At 36.2% G+C, this 22,014-nt stretch overlaps 1 protein-coding gene across 4 annotated transcripts in view; it reads left to right on the forward strand.

The window, feature by feature from the left end:
• LOC120624354 (titin) overlaps positions 1 to 16,004 on the forward strand; it is a 40,000-nt gene extending 23,996 nt beyond the window's left edge. The window contains exons 3-8 of one of the 4 annotated variants that reach the window (XM_039890842.1): positions 3,821 to 3,862; positions 4,334 to 4,540; positions 4,924 to 5,196; positions 5,273 to 9,501; positions 9,532 to 13,652; positions 14,528 to 16,004. In XM_039890842.1, the coding sequence (XP_039746776.1) occupies positions 3,821 to 3,862; positions 4,334 to 4,540; positions 4,924 to 5,196; positions 5,273 to 9,501; positions 9,532 to 13,652; positions 14,528 to 14,633 (8,978 nt within the window). In that variant the 3' untranslated portion in view covers positions 14,634 to 16,004. Of the gene's footprint in view, positions 1 to 3,820; positions 3,863 to 4,333; positions 4,541 to 4,923; positions 5,197 to 5,272; positions 13,653 to 14,527 lie in introns of all 4 variants that reach the window. The other 3 variants (XM_039890841.1, XM_039890839.1, XM_039890840.1) reach the window with 3 other exon arrangements.
• Positions 16,005 to 22,014: the final 6,010 nt, after the last annotated feature.

A 22,014-nucleotide genomic window follows, 5' to 3' on the forward strand; every position in this document is an offset into this window, starting at 1 on the left:
GCATAAGTATAAAAGATAAAGGATAACCGATCGGGATGCGTTAAAAATTCCATTATTTTTCATTGAAAGCGATGAAGCAAAAAAGTATTATAAGTAATAATTAACCTAAACTCGGAGAACCCCAAGCTGTACTTGCAGTTTTTTGGAAGTAGATTCAGATCAAGAAAACTTTGGTGAAGCCGTCTTAGGACATTTTCTATTTATCAAAATGTCAAACTACAAGCAATAGAAAACAAATGTAGGTACTTGAACAGAAGCAGTTGGTGAGCAGTAATTCTATAACAAGAATTTATTACAGATCGTTGAAACACGTATAAATGGGCCCTTAGGGTACGTAAATGATGTAAATCATTTATTTGATTTAATATTCAAAATCCATTTAATTCTGAAGGAGAACAGGTAGAACCGTTGTGTTGTCTCGTGACCTAGAATAGGTCTACCTATTCCCGAGATGTTCGTGCGCGATACCGTCGTCGCCTGAGCCCGCGCCGCCGCCGCCGTGCACCTTCGTCAGACTCACTGAGCATATTTAAAATAAGTGAATTAGCGGCGCAATTCATCTTCATTATTTTTTCAAGATTTATTAGCAAGATAAGCCTAGTGCGTTTCGAAGTTTCGGATTCTCTTTCAGGGGAATCGAGCTTGATTTTATCAATCAATGATGAAGGAAAAGATAGAAAAAATATAAAGGCAAGGCATGCAGCCTGAGCCTTCTTTATAATGTTCTCAAGGTCATGTGAAGTCTACCAATCCGTACTTAACCAGAGTGGCGGATTACGGCCTTATAACCTTAACGGCCTATCCTATTCTGAGACCCGTGCCGTAGTGGGTCGGTAATGGGAGAGATTTCAGTCAAGATTTTGGACTAGGTTCCCCCCGAATGCATCGATGCACTTCTTTTATTTTTTAATATATCTATTTTTTTTTAATTTTTGTTCGAAAACAAAAGCTCAAAAATCTAATAGAATTAAAATACTGATTCGACATTTTTCCTTGTTTACCAAATATAACAATAAATATATAAATTCCAATATAGCAAAAATATCAGTAATTGCGCCCAAAATTTTTTTTTAGATCCAATATTAGCTCCATAGTTTAGGGCGCTAAAACAAACAAGTATATTATATAACGCCTATAACGTAAATCAATTGCCCGGGACAGCATTACCTGCTCAGTTTAATTTAAAGGATTATTTTGTAAATCTTTCATGTTACATTAAAATATTAATCCTTTACACTTTATGATACCCAACTTGATGTAGTCTCCGCTACTTTAAAATGTAAGCCTCTTTATACATTAAAAATATTTTTTTAACTCTTTGCAATTAAAATAAGCCCTTTCTTTTCATTAATTATTTTAATTATTGTGAAAATTCCCGAAAGTCGCCCGGCATGAGTTCCCAACATTGCAAACCAACATACGTGCTGGCTTTTGTACTAAGAAGTTTTTACGGCTCTGCGAAAATCCTATAAGAAGTAATCCTATAAGACTTCCTTTTGTTAATCAGCTCTTGTCGTGTACACGTGTTTTGTGCACGTATTATAAAATTTTCACCCAAATGTACGTAAACAAATACTAAGTTCACATTAGTGTGTTGATGACCTATTAAAAAATAAATAAAACAGTCTACCAGGCCAAGGTCTGTCGACCCGACTGCCTTAGTTGGAACATGTTATGAGGTTGTTGCTCTTTTACCGATTAATTATTCATGCCAAACATTTCATAAAAAGATATCTGACGTAAATTGATGCTGTGATATTGCAAACGGTATTTTTAGAAGGCGAAAATTCATTAACAAAACGTAACAATCTGTAGCTGTCTGTAACATGTACGTAGCTGTGTATGTAATACAAACTCAAATCACGTACTTGATTTAAACAGTACCAGCTAATTGACCAGGGTAGTTTGCGCGAACGGAATAACTGTTCCCTCGGGCATACCATTAGATAATGCTATTTTAGTCCACTGACGAGATTTAGTATCCGCAGCACGGTTACTTCAAAGAATTCGTACTGAATTTATGTTATACATAGGAAGTATATTCAAATGCGGCCTACAATGTTTAGGTCTACCCGTGTGAACTTCATCACGCATGGCGACCACGGCGACATTCATTCATTGAAACAACAATCCATATTAATGTAGTGCAAATTTTAAATTCATGCTGCCTCCTCATTTCGATTGCTTCAGGCCATGTTTCTAAGCGCACGACTTTGCATAAATTGTTTTTTGTTCGTGCAAAGCCATTTTTAACCACACTTACATCATATTATAAAACTGAACATTTTAGATGACATAAAAAGCCATGCCATAGACGCTATTGAGCCACTTCAAAAATATATAGTAAGTATATACTATAAGCTAAAGAATAGTAGTAATCATAGATATGAAATGATTAACGTTGCAGTTCACTAAACGAGTATTTGTTTCGGCTTTTCACCGCACAATTCCCGCGAAAATGATATTTAATATCTGGCTGAGCCTATGCTTATGATAGCGAAGCGAGGCCGGTTACATCAAGGATCAAATAAAGTACCTAATGAAAAAAAAAATTAAAAATAGAGAATAGTGTAATTAAAAACAAGCTTCACAAAACCGTACAATTTGGAACTTCCTTTGAAAAACGGTAAAAGACCAGCAGTGGTCGTTTATCGCTTGGCATGATAATAGAATGCCCTGTTGAGTATTCAAGAGTTGCAATTGCAAATTACCTAGGTACCTAGCTAAAAAATCCTTAGACACTATCAAAATTAAAAGGATTAGAATCAATGCGTCGAAATAGAAAATTTAACTTCCCCGTTACTCGGAAGTGATTGAGATTCTCTCGATAGGTATTATGATACCAAACGAGAGAATGGAAAAAATATTATAATCAAAATCGCATCGGACAAAAAGCGGCCACTGGCGACATTCCTGGTGACCGTTAGGTGGACCAGCTCTCAGAGAGCTGAGTGCGTGGCTATTGCGGCTTGGCGGTGCCCTTAGTGCAACGAGAGGCACGCCGCGCCGCCCTAACGGACCTCCCGCACCGTTCACACCTTACCTTACAATACATTACCAATATACACATGTTAATTTTTAATTTTAATAATAATTAATTGTGTATCAATAAAACACATACACTAAATGACACATTGAATTATAGAAAAAAATCTCAATTATGTTTTCCCTCTTGTGGACGCAATTTGTACGGACGTCGTAGAAGATGAAAGGCACAAACTCAGATGGCTTATCGCTATCACTTGAATTTGATACACAATGCAACAGACGAATAGGCGACGTTACCGTTAAGAGTTGCAGCTTCATATCCGAAAATCGATTACATGCGAGAATTACCTCCGGCCAATGTTATGACTTATGCCCTCGGATCGAATCGTCGGCAAAGCTGCGGTTCCGACGTTAACGACGCTCTCCGTTACTTTAATTGCAGCTTTGTCGTCCCACCACCGGCCTTTAGTAATTATACGCAGTAAAACGGATATGTATAACGACTTGAGACGATGACCGAACGCGACTCTCGGGTGATTTGCAGCTAATATCCTGTCCAGCTGTAACTCGCTTAATAATTCCAACTATAAAAGCAGCAATAAAATTTTCTCGGAACAACTTTTTTATAACTCAGTGGGTAATTTATGCAGAAACGTTGTGTAGACTCACAGGTAATAATAACTGACATTTCTATTGCTGTTACTGCCTACACGTCCCTTTCTCGCTCAAAGACATAATTAATAAATATACGAAATATTCTTATATCTATCACAGCTCACGCTCACTTTACTACCATTTAATTAAATGTATGATTATTTTTTTTTATTTCTAGCACCGACGACTACCAACCACACTGCGTTAGAGTTACATGATGGTACGTAACCCAATAAAATAATTAGTTAATATATGTATTTATAGTGAAATACAGAGTTAAATCTGGATTCAAATAATCATCATCAGTATCTTATTTTAATGTCCATAATTAAGATGTATAATAGAAATATATTTCTATAAGAATTCAACATTAGTTTTAATTCTTTTTGTTATATCTTAACTTCATTATGATCCTCAGTTACCTAAAGAAAGAATTATTATTACCATTATTAAAACAATACGTTAATTTGGCCTACCCCAGAAATGAAAACCCCCTACAATCCCTATTGCGGATTTTCAGGCGCAGTGGCTTAATTGGCAAATCAATCCGCCCATGGTAACCACAGATATGCTATTATTATTGTAACTCTGCCATGTCTGAAATATTGATATTTATTTTAAAAAATACTCAAAAAACTTTTTCAAAACTAATAAGGTTTATTAAATTTTATTTTTTTTATAACAATTTCAGGTTCGATAGAGGGATGCTACTACAATTTCCAGCACTATGGCGAAGGCGATCGAATTATGACGAACGAACCCTGTCTCAACTGCACCTGTCATAACCGAATGCTTATGTGTTATTTGAGGGTTTGCCCATTCACAAAAGCTATTGGCCAGGATTGCACGGTGGAGAAACGAGCTGACCAATGTTGCCCCATAGTGACTTGCCCTGACGGTGTGTACTTCTTACTTAAAACATTTCTACTTTTTCTTTTGATTGATCCTGTACGGTTATTAATACGTGTAAAGAAAACTTTTTACCCCTTTTAAAGTGCGAGAATGGATGAGTGTGAGATTTTTTGCATTGTTCAAAGCTCATATAGAGTAATAATAATAATTAAATAAATAAATCTGGCAATATAAAACACGTCAACCAAAAGTTGTAATAAATCTCACATATACTCTTGACATGACCAAAAAAAATTCTTAATCATATGATACCTCGTAGCTTAGCACACCGAATTGATGAAAAAATTAATTGTTTTGCTTAAAAATAATATTATAATCAAGCATTTTTACACATTTTTTGAGGTAATTTTAAATGAAAATATTGTTCAGTTCCAGTTGACCTGCTCACGTCAACTTCAACATCTTCGCCTGCTGAATATGGTGCAACTGGACTCGGCAAACTAGATAAATACGGATGCAGTATTCATGGAAAATATTTCCCTGAAGGAGCTAAAGTTCCACCGACACCTAACAAACCTTGTGAACATTGCTACTGCATTCGAAACATGACAACATGTGTTATGCAAGAATGTACACTTCACGTTGATGGATGCACTCCTATTTATCATAAAGATGTGTGTTGTCCGGTTCGATATTCTTGTGGTAATGAGACTTTAATTTGAAATTTAATTTTTATTAACAATTAACAAAAAAATATATCAAACTCTACTTTTTTCAGATCACCCTGAAGACGAAATTCCTCTTTTGGATGATATGACTACGACAGTGCGTCCAACTCCAGGATTCTTATTAACAACTACAACTTTGTCACCTGTAACCCAGATGTCACAAGAGTGTGTACACGATGATCAAATATTCCCAGACGGAGCTCTTATAAAAACTGAAAAAGCTTGTGAGCACTGTTATTGCATGAAAGGAGATATTGTTTGTGTTGTTCAAGAATGTGGCACACCAATGGAAAACGAGGGGAAAAATTGTACATCTTTACTTCCACGCCATGGTCAGTGTTGTCCAGATACGTATATCTGTGAAGGAGATGAACGCGTAACTGATTCAACAACTGAAATTGTTGAATTAACTTCTTCACCACCGAGAAGAGTTGAAGGAAGTGGATATAGAAATGAACCTGATGAACCTTACACAGAAATAAGTCCAGTAACAACTGAAACAGAAGGTAGTGGTGAAGAGTTTACAGCTGTTTCTCAAATAGATACAGGAGATAACATAATTCCAAAAACAGAGACAACAGAAATTATCGAAGATATTTTGTTTACTACTACTGAGAGTAGTATGCAGTTAGGTCAAAGTACTGAACCAGACAAAGGACAAAATACAATCCCTGACACAGTGATAGATATAGAAAACATCCGAGAATCAAAACCAGATAAGGTGACACTATCTAGTTTTGATGAAAGCACGCCGACCATTTCTGAACAATTCACTACTCTAATAGATCTTTTCGATCACAAAAATGAAATAAGTACAACTCAATCAGTATTAAGAGTAGATGATGAAAGTGTTTCGGGTGATAATTCATCTCCCAAAGATCATGAAAAGGAAACCACAGATTCTTCTGACTTTTTAAGTAAAACTACTATGGCTGATGAAAACATGATACATACTAATCCAACGATTATGATTGAACCAGATCAATTAGAAATTACTACTCCAACAACAGAATTTACTAACAAAGTTCAGGAACCATCAAAACAAGAAGATATTTCTACAGAAACTTTTGAACAGTCTAGTGTTACTGACCAAGTTAAATTTACAGATGTGTTTAAGACATCACCTGAAGCGGAAACATCTATTGAGTCAACCACTGTGCCTGTCACAAAATTAGTCGTTACAGAGATTACCGTAGATACAAATATTAACGAAGTAGATGACAAAGTTTCACCCATTTCGTCACCTAGTAGAATACCCGGCGAGGGTGATTGCCTCTTGAATGGAATTACCTACAATAACAATACTAATGTACCCAGCACAAACAATTGCCACACGGGTTGCAAATGTATCAGTAGCATTATTAAATGTGATCCAATAATCTGTAGTCCACCACCAGAATACATGGAAAATATGAATGATTGTCAACCTATTTACGACACCCCTAACTCATGTTGTCCAACATATGTGTGCAGCGTAAAAGAAACCATTCCACCAGAATCACATAGTCACATGTCTGGAACTGAAAGTCCAAAGCCTGTTACCGCAAGTGAATGTAGTGGCAATGATTGCATAGTTGGTATAGAAAAAAAACCATCCGTGAAACCTACCGTATGTACTTCTGGTGATTGTTTGAGCGAAACTCCTATAAAGCAAGAAGAATGTGATTCAAAAGACTGTAAAAGTCAAGTTCAAACAAGTCCATCTATACCTACTCAAGATTGTTCTGATGGACAGTGTCAAATAGTACCAGTAGAACCATGTGTCAGTGAAAATTGTAAAAAAGAGGCACCGAAAGATATAATACTTGAAAAAGATTTAGTATCTACAAAAACTCCTGCATTACAAACGGAATGTGCTTCAAGTGACTGTAAAGATGAAGTTCAGACTAGTTCCCCACTACCATCTCAGGAGTGTTCAGATGGAAAATGTCAAACATTACCTGTAGTACCATGTGAAGGTGATAATTGTAAGTCAGAAGCACCAAAAGATACAATCTCTGAAATAGATTTAGAATCTACAAAAACTCCTGCAATACAAGAAGAATGTGATTCTATTGACTGTAAAGTCCAGACCAGCTCATCCATACCTTCTCAGGATTGTTCTTATGGAAAATGTCAAACATTACCTGTATTACCTTGTGAGGGTAATAATTGTAAATCAGACGCACCAAATGATATAATCCTAGAAAAAGATTTAGGATCTACGATAACTCCTGATATACAAGAAGAATGTAATTCCAAAGATTGTAAAGATCAAGTGCAAACCAGTCCATCCATACCTTCTCATCATTGTGCTGATGGAAATTGTCAAATAGTGCCATGTGAGGGTGAAAATTGTAAAACAGAGGCATCGATGGAAACTGGTACTGAAAAAGATTTGGAACCGTCAAAAATTTGTAATGAAGAAAATGGATGTGACGAAAATAATCTCATTGGGCAGGATGAATGTGTTGATGAAAGTTGTAAACAAAAAGATGTTTCAGAAGTAGGAGTTAAATTACCAACTCAATGTTCTGGGCCTGATTGTAAGCTTCATGAGGAGCCAACCGTACAATCGACTGAACAAGCAAGTGAAATACAAACTGAAGGAAGTACAGTCAGTGACTTAAATCAACAAAAGACGGAAACTATAGATTTACATGTAACAACGACCAAAGAAAAACTTACGGGTTCAGATAAAGATGTTACAAGGCCACCGGTATATACAGAATATCCTGAAAAGCAATCGACAGCGTTTGAACCAATAGTCACTGAACTTCCTAACCAATATAGTACCGAAAATATCCTTCAAACGGAGATTCCCATAATTCAGACAGCTACAGAATTATATGAAGAAGCAGTAACAAAAACAGAAACCCTTCAAACAGAATCTCCGAAATATCCTGATGTACAGTCAACAGTATCACAAGACAATTATATCCACACTGATGACACACTAAGTACGAAACTACCAGAGTATCTTGAAACAGAAACCGAAGAATCTTTCACTCAAGAGAATGAACAAAGTTCTACTGACAAACCGCACGTTTATACTGATTCACATGAAATCATTACAGCCGAAGAACATACAAAAGCATCCCAAAACTCTGTTACTGAATCGGAAATAACACAAACAAAAGCTACTACATCAGAAATAAGTGAGGAGGATGACATTAAAACGGAATCCCCTGAAATTATTGAAAAGGAAGAATTCGAAATAAGTACATCAGATCTTTTAGAAACTGAAAAAGAAAAAACTACTGAAGCATCACTTCCTGTAATGGAAACTATGCTCCCCGCAATAATCATCACAGAAAAGGAAACAATGCAATCTGAGTCTCCAGGAGAAGATAATGAAAATGAATTATTTGAAACTAAAGTTCCAGTAACTGAAAAGGAAATACAGGATGAAGTAACTGAAATATTTATTGAGCCGGTAGATGTTCAAACGAAAGCTCCAGGAACATATGCTACGGAACAAGAATCAACTGGCATAAAAGTTACAGCTAGAGAAGATGAGACCACTGAACTAGTAAACCCAGAAAAGTTCGAAACTGTAACGGAAATAAACCTATCAGAAACTCCAGAAAAACTTGGCACTGAAAAGGTAACTATTAAACCTGAAACTGAAAAGCCCATGGTCACTGTAGTAGATCAGTCTAAGGCCGATGATTCTGATAAGGATGATGATGTTACTAAAAAACAAGAAGATCAAAAGGTTTTCCAGGAATCAGCAACAGAAAAAGAGACGATAGAAGCAAGTGTTCCCGATCAGCATGAAATGAAACAAGAATCAACCACTACACATTCATTTGACGAAGCATCAGAAAAAGTTCAAACCGTTATAAGTTTAAATCCTATAACTGAGGAAGCGGAACCAGCTTATGTTACCAAAGAATCTATTCTCGAACCACAGACTACAACAACCAAGAAACCTGAAATAATTGTCGAAGAAAAGATTTACGATGACTCCCAGGAACCAAAACCAACAAAACCTGAGGACTTACCAACAGACGAAATAACTGAAATTGCTACAGAGCATTTTGAGACTGACGCTACGAAATCAGAGACCGTGTCTTACGATAAAGGTGAAGGAGTAACAGAATCAATAAATGAGCCTATTTTAATCGAAGAAATAGGTGAAATTACTACTCTAGAACCTCATAGACTAGAAACAGAAGAACAAGAAATGTACACGAAATCACCTCAAGATATTGGTACCAAATTAGGAGAAAAGGAAATGCTAACTGATAAAGATATGCTTTACACGACAATTCCAGATCTACATGAAACTATAAAGTCTGATGATATATCTGATTCCATAGACCAATCTGTGACTGAAAGTCAAGTGACTAATACAAAAGAATCCGAGATACTAGCATCACAACATGATGAAACATCTACAGCGCATGATGTAATATTTACAGAGAAGTACGAGGGCAGCTCTATCATAGACACAGAATCCACATTGCAACCTACAAACTTATTTACTAATGAGCAAGAGAAACACTCTGAAGACCCCGTATCATTAACTACTAAACTTCCAGAATTATATCCAACATTATCAGTGGAAATTATAACAACGGCAACAAGTACCGATAAGCCCAACGTAATGACTACTTTAGATTTAGATAAATATGACAAAGATCCTTCTGATAAAATCCATTATACAACCCTGAAAACTATTGAAGAATTACCAACAACAGAGAGCAGTATATTGAACACGGAAAAGCCAGATATATCTGCCACAATACAAACTTCTACTGATGCAAAACTAGATTTAGAATCTTCCTATTTGACAACTAAGATTGCGAAAGAACCAGAATCTTCTACTGATTCTTTAGATTTTGTGACAGAAACTAGTAAATCTCCGTCTGACTATACAGTTCTCACTCAAGAAAATACCGAATCACACAAAGATACTAGTGACCATTTGACTACACAATCTACTTATAAAGACGAACTACCTACAGAATCACATGAAACTGTCTCTCATCAAACTAGTTATACTAAAGCAGTAACTGAATCTGATGTAGAAACAAGTTCAAAGATGATTGTAAAAGATGTAACTGAAACACAAGATGAAATTACTACAACTAGATATCAAATAACTGAAAACCCTGAAATAAGTGAATTAGACGCATCATTTACTAAGACTTCTGAGTTTGATATTGTGGCCCAAAAAGAGCAAGTTACAAATACAATTAATGAAGTAGAAGTACAAACAGAGACACAATATGCCACTGAAAAAGAAGGTTTGAAACCATTTACTTCAGATGAACAATCACCTGATACAACAGAAAATTCTGGTGAGCAGAAGCCTCACTTGCCTGAAAATACTAATGTGGACTTATTTACTACTCAAACAGCTTCAGAATTGCCACTGGAAATTACAACAGAAAAAACATCATTCAATAAAGAAGAAGATACCGAAATTAAAGAGGAAATGAGTACTAAAGTGCCTGCTTCTACAGCAATGTTTGAGCAAAGTACATTTGAGACCGAAGATAGAATAACTACTAAACCTCAGATATTGTATACCAGTTCAACAGACAAGGTTCCTACCACTTTGGACAATATTAATATACAAAAAGAGCACGAACCAGAATCTGATATTTTACTTACAACTTTATCAAGTCTTGAACCAGATAAAAAAATAACTGAAAGTCCCATGTCATTAGTTACTCACATTGATCATGTTCCGTCATCACAAACTACATCCTCTGATGAAATCGAAATGACAGAACAAGCAACGGTAACTAATGTAGTACAAAAGTTGGACGAAAAGAAAACACAAACTACTTTACCCGAAATCTATGTTACTGAACTACAAAAGAAACAGTCAACAGAAACGCCAAGCTATCATACCACGCTAAAAGAGTTGGAAACAGAAACTTATTCAAAATCGAATGTAGAAGAATCCAATAATTTTAATACAGACCAAGCAGAAAGGTCAACTACACCTATAATGCAAGATGACTTTAGCGATGATCGAAAAACAACAGAAATTCCTATCCAACAGTATGACTCTACAGATGGCCCTGTAGCCGGAACCGTATCTAACGAGTATGTACCAAACACAGAAGATACACCGACTTTAAGTTCAGAAGACACAATCGTTGATTCTCAACCACAAAATACTACTACAATTAAACCACTTACGGAAAAAGAGCCCAATCACTTTAATGAACCAGAAAATCTTCTACCAGAACCTGTTGAAGGGATTGTGATTACACCGCCTGACAAAACACAAACTGTTCAAGAAGATATGACAACGACTACTTCTTCAATAGTTCTGGATGATGAACACGTTAAAGAAACCATAAGTACCACATCCACACTTATTCAGCAACAAGAAACGGAACATCCAGAGATAAATATATATGACTCGCAAACAGTTGTCCCTGAAAAGGACACTTCTGAAATGGGGGAGTTTGTGGGGACTGAGACTCCGAAATTATCGACTGACAAAGAATCTGAAACAGGAACATCGATATATATTCCTATAGTATCTGAGAGTACAGAAAAACCTTTACTTGTATCAGAAACTAGTGAATCTGATAATATAGAAAAAGATAAACCTACTGAGATCGAAATACAGTCTGTAGATAAAAGTACAACAATTACTGATTTAGTAAATGAAGATGACGTCAGGTATACACAAAGTAAACCCCTTTCAGACACTACAGAAACACAACAAAATGAAAGCAGCAACGAAGCATCGGACATAGCTACTAAAGTACCTGACCAATTTATTGCAAGCACAGAAAAAATATTCACTGTGGTATCTGAACAAGATGAAAAGCCTGGTATTAGTGGTAGTTCAGATAGTAAGAATGCTTCTGATGATTCATCATCACACAGCACTTCACTGATTCCAGAAATAAGTACATTAAGCACAGAAACTCAAACGGAACCAACTGGTGTTGAAAAAGTAACAACTATCAAGGAATCACTTCCTGAAGATGAAACACCAAAACCAATAGCGACGGTACAAGAAGCAGACATCCAAACTGAAATATACAGTACACAATCTGCTATTGAAAAAGTATCCTTTACCACGGAACCACCTGCACAGACAAATATTGAAACAGAAAAAATTGAAACTGGTGTACATACCCCGACAGAGTTTACACCGACGACATTAGAAAGTTCTCATACTGAAGCTCAATCTGCACAAACACATACAGAGTTTGATATGTCTGAAGACCAGAAAGAGACTACTGAACCAGGGCATGAGCTCAGTGACACGACACCATTTTTAGTTGAACTAAAAGAACATACTCATCAAGTAATGGATGATAGCTCACGAACTTCTACAGAAGTTATGTTTACAACTGCACTATATGAATCACATCATACAGAACGTGGTGATCAAAATCTCGATGTTACTGATAAATATGAAGATGAATATAAGACTTCAACACCTATAACAGAACATGAGCAGGAAGACAAGCTTGGTCAAGACCAAAAGGAACAAAGAATTCCCACCACTACTTCAATAAATGAAGATATTACAGAACGCCCTAACGACATTAAACCATTGCCTACAATATCATCTGAGCTGCCAGAAATAGATTTAGTGGAACAAGAAAAACAATACACTACTACTGTGCAAGATGTTGTTATAACGACCTCTGGATTGCCCCAAACAGTGAGTGAAAAAGAATGGTTCACGACGATATCACCTGAACCACAAAAAGTAACATATCCAGCTCCTGAAACCTCAAGTATTTCCACCGAAAAAGATAATGATATAAGCACTAAGAAGCCATTACAATCAGAAGCGTCAATGGGTACTACTTTATTAGAAGAGGATTTATCACGAGTAACGTCACAAGCTACCACAAGCAAAATTGTAGAAGAAACAACAAAATTCTCACCGTTAACTGATAAACCTTCTCAACCTGAAGAAAAGCCAATTAAAATGACACCTTCTCCGTCCACGCAAGAGTTAGCGAAGCCAGTATTCGACGACGAAATCAACGAGGGTATACCATCGCCTGATTTTCCTCCGAGCGGAACTGGGGGTTACGGACAAGAGCCGGACTACGTTGAAGAAGATCAAGCGTTTGGACCTGGAACATGTCGCTATGGAGGCAAAGTATACGTATCAGCGCAACAAATTCCTAGGGACGATCCCTGTGATTTTTGTTTCTGTTTTAGAAGTGATATTATCTGCCTCCAACAAAGTTGCCCACCCCCTATTCATGGATGCCACGAAGAACCTATACAAGGCTTTTGTTGTCCAAGATATGAATGCCCTGTATCCATGGCTACTACGCTAAATGTTACTACAACAACGACTACTACAACTACAACCTTACCTCCTCATTTCCTCCCTCATGCTTACAAGGGCGCAGCTCAGAGAAGAGGCTGTCAAATAAAGGGTCATACTTATAAGGTTGGGGAGGTTGTTAGAGCATCATCGGGACCATGCTTACATTGCACGTAAGTATTTTTATTACTATTTTTTACCCATTATAATTAAAAATTGTAAATATTTTAGTATTCTAACGAATAATTATTATAAGGGAATATAACTGATAACGAGCAGTGTCCTCAGCTTCTTCTACCACCTACTGCGATCACCAACCCTTCTGCCCAGCGTGATGATTGTGGCCAAAACCTTCCGTTGGGAGAAACCTTTAGTGCAACAGTTTAGTTTTATAGGCTACTAGCGTACCCAGCCCGCTTCGCCGGGCTAGATTTTGCTTTATTTTATTTAAACAATAAACTTACATCATTAAATTTTTAATTTAAGTCTCATAATATATTAAATCATTTATTTCTCTCCGTATTCATTCTCTTCCATTCTCTTCTCGAGCGGGTGAAGATCATTATCTACACCCATGCACACCCAACAATAGAATATCATCATAGTAAATAAAAGCTATATTTTACAGTTTGACAGTTAAAAAATAGGAGTGCTCCGATCGTCACCGAACTTTACAGGATTACTCGCCAGGTCAATCCGGAGATTCCCTGAAAGTTTCATTGAAATCGGTCCAGCCGTTTCGGAGCCTCCCACACACGTTCTCTTTTATATATATATATATATATATATATATATATATATATATAGAAGAAGTAGATAGATGATTAGTGATTCTAACTAAATGTTATTTACGCCTTCGAGATTTCCATATCAGTTTAATAGTTTTATTCATCTTGGAAATTGATGTATCAAAATGATACTTAAGATAAAGGAATCCGTTACTACAATAAGTACTGAAAAATCAAAGGATCATATTAACACACAAATTGGCTATCTGTCTCAGATAACTATACGATACCTACTATAGATTTGCTTTATTTAATTTCAGATGTGGTGGTGATGGCCAAATGAAATGTGACCCTAAGGCGTGTACGCCAGAGCCAATGTTAAGACAAATGATAGCTGCTGCTGTTTCGGCGAAGAGACGAAGATGAAATACCTCAGCGGTATTCACGGAAACATGATGTACGTTATCACAAGCAACCACCTCATGTGATATATAATATTTTCATGTCTTTTCTCATGCACAAGGATAATGCTCAAATTTTGCGGTGAATTAGTTTAAGATTTCGTGTCATATGTAGTAATCGCTATATTAATATGTATTACTTTCATTTTGTCGTAGCACTCACCATCCTTATTTTTGAAGAAACCATGACTGTGATTAAAATATACTTACATAGGTAATGATGTAATTTTCGAAATCTCAAATGTCAATTTCGAGTCAAAATATTGTTATTGATGGTTTATTTATTAGAAAATACTTTTAAAAAAGTCAGTGCCAAACGATATTGCTAAGTTTTAACAACAACGCCGTTTAGTTAAAATTTCTAAATTTACGATGTTTTTAATGTGGCCCGACCTACTGAAGCCTTGCTAAACAAATTTTAATTTGTTTTACTGTCAAACGTAAAGCTTCGAAGGTCAGCTTAGATCGCCGAAATCTTGACCATTTTTACATTATATAAAAAAATTACCGATATAAGTTTAGTCAATTCTTTATTTTTACACGATGTTGTTTAAGCGGTCTAGTATCGTGTAAATATAAAGTAATTTAAGGATCCCAGAAGATGTTGTAAATGCCTTACTTAATTTGTAATAATTTATATATTTTAGGTGTATAGTACTTAAGCCATGTTTCGAGACCAGTGACTATTATAATTTAGGAGTAAACGAGGCCCTTTACGCTGATTTCGAAAAGTACCAGTCGATGCATTTAGCCTTGGCTGGCACTTTTCTCTAATTTCATGTCTTGCAGAAAGCGACACGCCAGCGATTTTGTTTTCTGTAATTCGTGGATACTCATATACTAGCACTTGCACCGTAAAAGTGGCCGAGAATACTGATCATTTTGTAAAGCATTTTACAATGTAGCTGATTGATAAAGCATATTGTAGGATCTTTTGTAACTTTTGATATTAAAGTGCCGGTAATTTATATTTGAATACCAGATCGAGGCGGGTACGAAAGTTGTTCGACTATTGCAACTGTTATTTACATGGTAGTAAATTAGCGGTTACATTAATTCGTACCATCCTCCTTCGGTTTAATGAGGTTGTAGTTGTATCTCCTTATTTATTTAAAGTTATAGTGATAGTGATACTTATTAAAACAAATTTTGTTTAACTGGTGATATATGTACTGTTTCAATAGTTGACTATGGTTTATTGCAGTTCATTACGAAATATTATGTCAATTATATATTATTTTATTGGATTAATGTTTTACCGAACAGCCCCTAGCTAGGATCTAGCTGCCTGTACAACTTCTGCAAACGAATTTTAAAATAAAATATTTCAAATCAACTGTTATTTTTCTACATAACCTAAATCTATATTTTACTTAAACTGAAACAGTAACAGTTCAAGTTATGTATATTGAACATATGATCCTTAAACCTTTTTTTTTTGTCTGTCTGTCTCTCTGTATCTTGGCGGCGGACCACGCTGAAACGACGACGTAGGAAACTTTTTATCCCAACATTCATCCCTATTTAGGGTAATTAATCCCTTAGCATGGACTAAAATAAATTTTACTAAATTGTTTACTTAATTGTGATGTTTTTTTTGTATTTATCAAGTAGACCTCAAGGTTCTGATCAACTTTTGCTAAAATACTACTCTTCCATCTTTTAAACTCATCGAGATAGAACCCGACGAAATATGTATGGCCGGCATCTTAAAACCGCCATTTTGATTTTTTTTCAGCTCACTGCCAATGAAATTAGGTTTGAATCACATTTTGTCAAGCACTACTTCTTCAATATCTGAAGCGTGCTCTTCACCCGCCTCCAAAATCCTCAATCATCAACTATCTCAGTATTTCTCGTACGAATTAATTTTTGTCCCCTTTGCCTTGCCTTTTTGGAACCTTGGTTGTTAAAAAAAAATTAGAACAGGGGATCACTTAATGAATCGGCACGAGCAGTTATATATTTTTTATTGGTAATAGACCAGCGCGCTAAGATGGGACCCGCTTGCCTGGAAGATACCTATTCACTCTTGTTTTTACCTATGTCGTAAGAATTAGGAAACACAGAACACGGAAGGGCATTTTTTTTTTTTATTTTCATTTTTTTGCATTACCCAGCCATGCGTATAAAAAAAAGATGCAAATTGCTTCGCTTTGTGCGATATTTTGGGATATTGAAAACATAGGGATAAAAACCTGCCCGGTGTCTTTCGTTACGATGTTAAAATAGTGAAGAGGGAACGTGATCGAACATTTCCTGAACACACGCCCCGAAGTATATCCTATAAAACACCGACAAACTAGCTATCTTGCAACGATGATCAAGCCTTTTATCACTTGATGTGAGTTAAGAGGACTGAGTTATTTTTGGAGTAAAGACTTTTTTGTATAACGAATTAGGTAATTAAAAAATAATAATATTGTCTTTTATTATGAGTGTAATGCAAGGATTACCACCACCCGAAATTTCACCTTCATGGATAAACATCACCGACAATCACAAAGCCTAAATGTATAAATGCATGACCCTGACCTCTCAAGCTTAAACAGAAGGATCCAAACAACAAAGAGGCCCAGCCTCGAGGCCAGCACCTGAACTGACCTTAGTGATTCGAATAGGTCGCCATAGTTTTTTAGATTAATTATTGACGGCCCAGGCAGATGGCCTTTATAATGGTAAGCCATAGCCTATAAAAAGAGCAACACTTCGCAGGGCAGGCAAGGAGCACGGCCTATGAAGTGACGGGGGTGACCTGTAACCCTCAACGTGGGGTGTAATTTAATCCTCATTTGCCTGTTGGAACAAAGCATTGCTGCTTGGTGGCAGAAATAAGCGGCAATACTTCCCGGACGACCTTTGTCACAAAAAACTCTATAAGTTAATTACTCATAGTAAATTTATAGATTTCAGAAACCACTCTTTTATGCTTCATTTTATGATATACAAGCATGACCGATTGCTGCTTCTGCTGTCAGCCATGTTTTCGTTCTATATAACATGGTGTTGACCGCATGAGAACGAAGCGTGTATAGAACGAAGCGTGTAGTGTGCGCAGTACCCACACCTGTCATGGCAAGATATGAATTACTATATTTTTACCTATGTGTATGTGTGTACCTAAGCCCTTTTACAAGATTTGCTCGATCGCAATCGAGAAGACGTTTTCGCATATCAAACTTTGTATCGTCAAAGTAAAATGGATCGTATTCCCCTCGTTTTAGAGTTGCGAGTCCTGTACTTCTGATTTTTTCTTTACAAACGTTCTGTCAAAAGCCCAAGCTATAGGATTATATGCAAATTTGAGCTTTAAAACAATGCTTAGAAGATCCATTTCACTCCGATGTTCATGTATTTCCATACTCGAAAACTACTCCTCGATTGCGAGCGAGCAAATCTTTTATGGCTACAGTTAAACTGTACAGGAACTTTACACAAACTTTAACAACGGTTTAATATTCATATTGATACGATACATTTTTCGATTTCTTTTAACATATTTATTTTTTAAGATCTTCTTCTTGACATTCATAATCGATTGTAATAAATAGAAAATTGTTAAACGAGATTTTCGTACGAACGAGCGTAGCCAAGTCGAATGGGTTGGAATAAGTATGAATGGGTTGGAATAAGTATGAATGGGTGGCATTCCTAAATTGAAAACCAAGGTAGTATTTGTTGAAGTCAATTATGAAGAAAAAGAAGGAAGTAAAAAAACGATCTTTCAAAATTCAATAACAGATTTGTTTGTATTTAAATTGAATCAAGCTATAAAATTGATTAAGAATCACTTGACGAATAGCTCGTTTTACATTAAAATACGAATACTTTTCAATTATGTGGGGAAGAAGTTTTAAAACTTTCAACTAAAACTATCAAACTTGTCAGGAAACTTACGGTGTACATTCTCGTTGTCGAGGAACGGTAGGATGGAATAATTTTTTTATTTTTTATTTATGCTCGTTATTTGTACACCACTCAGAAAAACAAGACAAAAAAAAGAAAAAACACATGAAGAATGAAGCAGGATACAAAAGGCGGCCTTATCGCTAAGTAGCGATCTCTGCCAGGCAACCATAGGATTAGGAAAACTAAAAAGAAAACGAATAGGTGGGGTACACTTTTTAATACATACATACGAATATCTACATACTAATACATAAACCAGACTCCACAAATACAAAAATACTATTGATAAATATAAAAAATAAATATACTAATACATATCTTAACATACCATAAATACTTAAATATGAGTTTGAGTAGTTAAATAAATAATAATAGTCGTCTTTACTGAGCGAAATAATGAGTCTTAACAGCATGTTTAAATATGCCCAATGACTTCGACTGTCTGATGTTCAATGGGAGTGCATTCCACAATTCAGTAGCTTTGACAGTGAACGAATGCTTATAAAACAGTGTTTTGTGGAACGGCATGCTCAAAGTCAGCGCACGACTCGATCTAAGTTCGGACTGCACTCCAAGAAATTTAAACTTCTCCTTAAGATAAGAAGGAGTCTTAGGATTAAATAACACACAGTACAGAAGTGAAAGTACATGAAGATCCCGGCGACGGCGAATAGGGAGCCACTGAAGCTTCTGACGAAATTCAGAGACATGGTAATATTTGCGTAATCCAAATATGAACCGAATAGCTAGATTTTGAAGACGCTCAGGTTTGTTAAGATAGTCCTCGGTCAAATTAACATAGCTTGCGTCCATAACATAACTTTAGTCGGGATTGGAAGAATGGATCGCAGACGGCACAGCGACCTAAAAGTGCCAGAAGTCCTTCTACTCAAATCCCAGACTTGCACGGACCACGATAACTCTTTATCAAGATGCAAGCCAAGGTCCTTTACAGAGGCACAAAACGGAATTGTGACACCATTAAAATCAACAACAGGTAGATTTCCCCAATCGACTCTTAAACGCATACCAGGGCTTCCAATAATAATAGCCTAAGATTTAGCTGGATTAACCTTGAGTCCATACTGCCTGCACCACTCAAAAATTTCATTAAGATCCGTGTTAATAGCAGCAACAGTAGAACCAAGGTTATCAAGGGTTGAATGGCGATAGATTTAGATATCATCTGCATACATGTGATAGAGATAAGAGATACGCTGGGAAATTGAATTAATAAAAATAGCAAAAAGTAAGGGAGATAACACGCCGCCCTGAGGTACCCCGGCCGCAACATCACACCAGGATGAAGAGGTCTCCTCAATCCGAATGCGCTGCCGACAACCAAACAGGTAACTCGGAAACCAATCTATCACCGATGGAGATATGTTAATGGAGCGCAGGATACTCAACAAGATATCATAATCAACTGAGTTAAAAGCATTACTGAAGTCTAGCAGTATCAGTACTGTGAGTTCCTTATTATCCATCGCCCATCGAATATAATCATTGACTTTTACTAGCTGTAACTGTATTATGACCAACACGAAAGCCGGATTGCAAGGGACTGAGAAGTAAGTTTTTATTAGGAAAAAGATTGAATTGTTCGTAAACTAGCTTCTCAAGGACTTTAGAAAGGAACGGTAAAATAGGAATGGGACGGAAATCAGAGAAAGAAGCAGGATTGGCCTTTTTAGGCAGAGGGGTCACTTGTGCATTCTTCCAAGCTTCAGGAAATTTGCTAGTCAAGATGGAATAGTTCAGAATATGGGTAAGAAAAGTGGAAACAACATCAAGAATGGGAATGATTATATTACGGCTGATGCTACCAATACCGACTGCACTCGAGGCAATGGACAATATGCTCTTCTTAACATCACATTCAGTGAAAGTCTTGAAGGTTAAAGGTAAAAAGTCTGGAGTTGAAGGCGAGGAAAGAATACTAAGAGTACGCTCCTTATTGACACTATCAATTGTATCAGAAGTAGAGAAATGTTTATTAAGGAGTTCAATATCAATGTTGATAGAAGTCTTAGGGGATGATTTACCAACTCCAAGTGACTAAAAAAAATTCCAATTAGCGTTATCACCGTTCTCGACTGACTTATGGATGTGGCGACGTTGGGCATCTGTACACAATGTATTACAGCGATTCCGCGCTTTATGATACTTTAGCATACGGTTAGCATCTTCTTCATCAATTTAGTTTTTGTTTTAAATAAATAATGTAAATTACGTTGATTACAGAATACAATTTCAGATAATTATGTACGTAAATGCATTAATCAACCGAAAAATATTGTGTGTCATTTCTAAATTTTGTATATAATATTTTTTGTTTTAAAATATATATATATATATATATAATATATATTTTGTTTTATATTTAAATATATTTTTTGTATATATATACCTACATGTTACAATTTCGTTAACACCAACAGAAAAAGACTAGTCGAAACATTAGTCTTTTAAATCTTCCTCTGTCGTTCTGAGGCATGGACAGTTCGAGCGGCTGAACGGGATGCCTTTGACATGTGGTATTGGAGAAGGATGCTACGTATACCATGGCCCGCTAAGATAACAAATATGTCCATCCTGGAGCAACTACGTATTAACGTCAGGCTCTCCAAGTTATTCTACAAGAAAATTCTTAGCTACTTTGGTCACATTGCCCAACGCTTACCCAGTAATCTGCATAATTATTTGTAGGTAGGGTGGAGTGCAAAAGACCACGTGGCCGATCACCTCATCGCTGGTCTGACCAAGTAAAGTGGCCTCCTCAGGCTGAAATAACTGCTGCAATTCTTCGTAGCATGCTTTGGGCGAGGTTTTTTTTTGGGGTCCTGGAAAATAAGCTCCCATTCGGCCGTAATAGCAATTTAAAGCTCTAGCATGTTCTGCTCTAGCATGGGGCTGGGTGTACAGCTTGATCACGTCTTTTTAGGAATTCCCATAGATGCTCAATACTATTGTGGTCGGTCGACCCCAACTTCACTTCACGGTACTTGAAACCAAGACCAGGTCCGGTGAACAGTGAAACTGACATCAAACCATACATTAAGTACAGCCTTCTTAGAGAAGAGTCACTATATTGCCAACGATAATTATCTTTTCTAGCATATTGGAGAACAAAATTGGTCACGAAAAATTAATTTAAACAACTTTACATCAACAACAATTCATTGAAATTAAAAAAAAACCCATTTACATTTATTTATAGCACGATATCTCTATATAGTATGCGATCAAATAGTCAGAAATAGATAGATATTTGTAATTTCCAATTTGGAACATTTTGAGCTGCATCTTCCAAGACACCAGCAGTGAAATTGTGAGGGCTTAGATTTTATTAGGGGCTGAATTGTGTAAAGTGGTCTTACATTAAACAAAAATTTAAAAATTAATAATAATAAATTAATAAAATTGAAAGGTTTCTG

The sequence above is a fragment of the Pararge aegeria genome, chromosome 6 (assembly GCF_905163445.1).
Source record: "Pararge aegeria chromosome 6, ilParAegt1.1, whole genome shotgun sequence".
Taxonomy (NCBI): Eukaryota; Metazoa; Arthropoda; class Insecta; order Lepidoptera; family Nymphalidae; genus Pararge; species Pararge aegeria.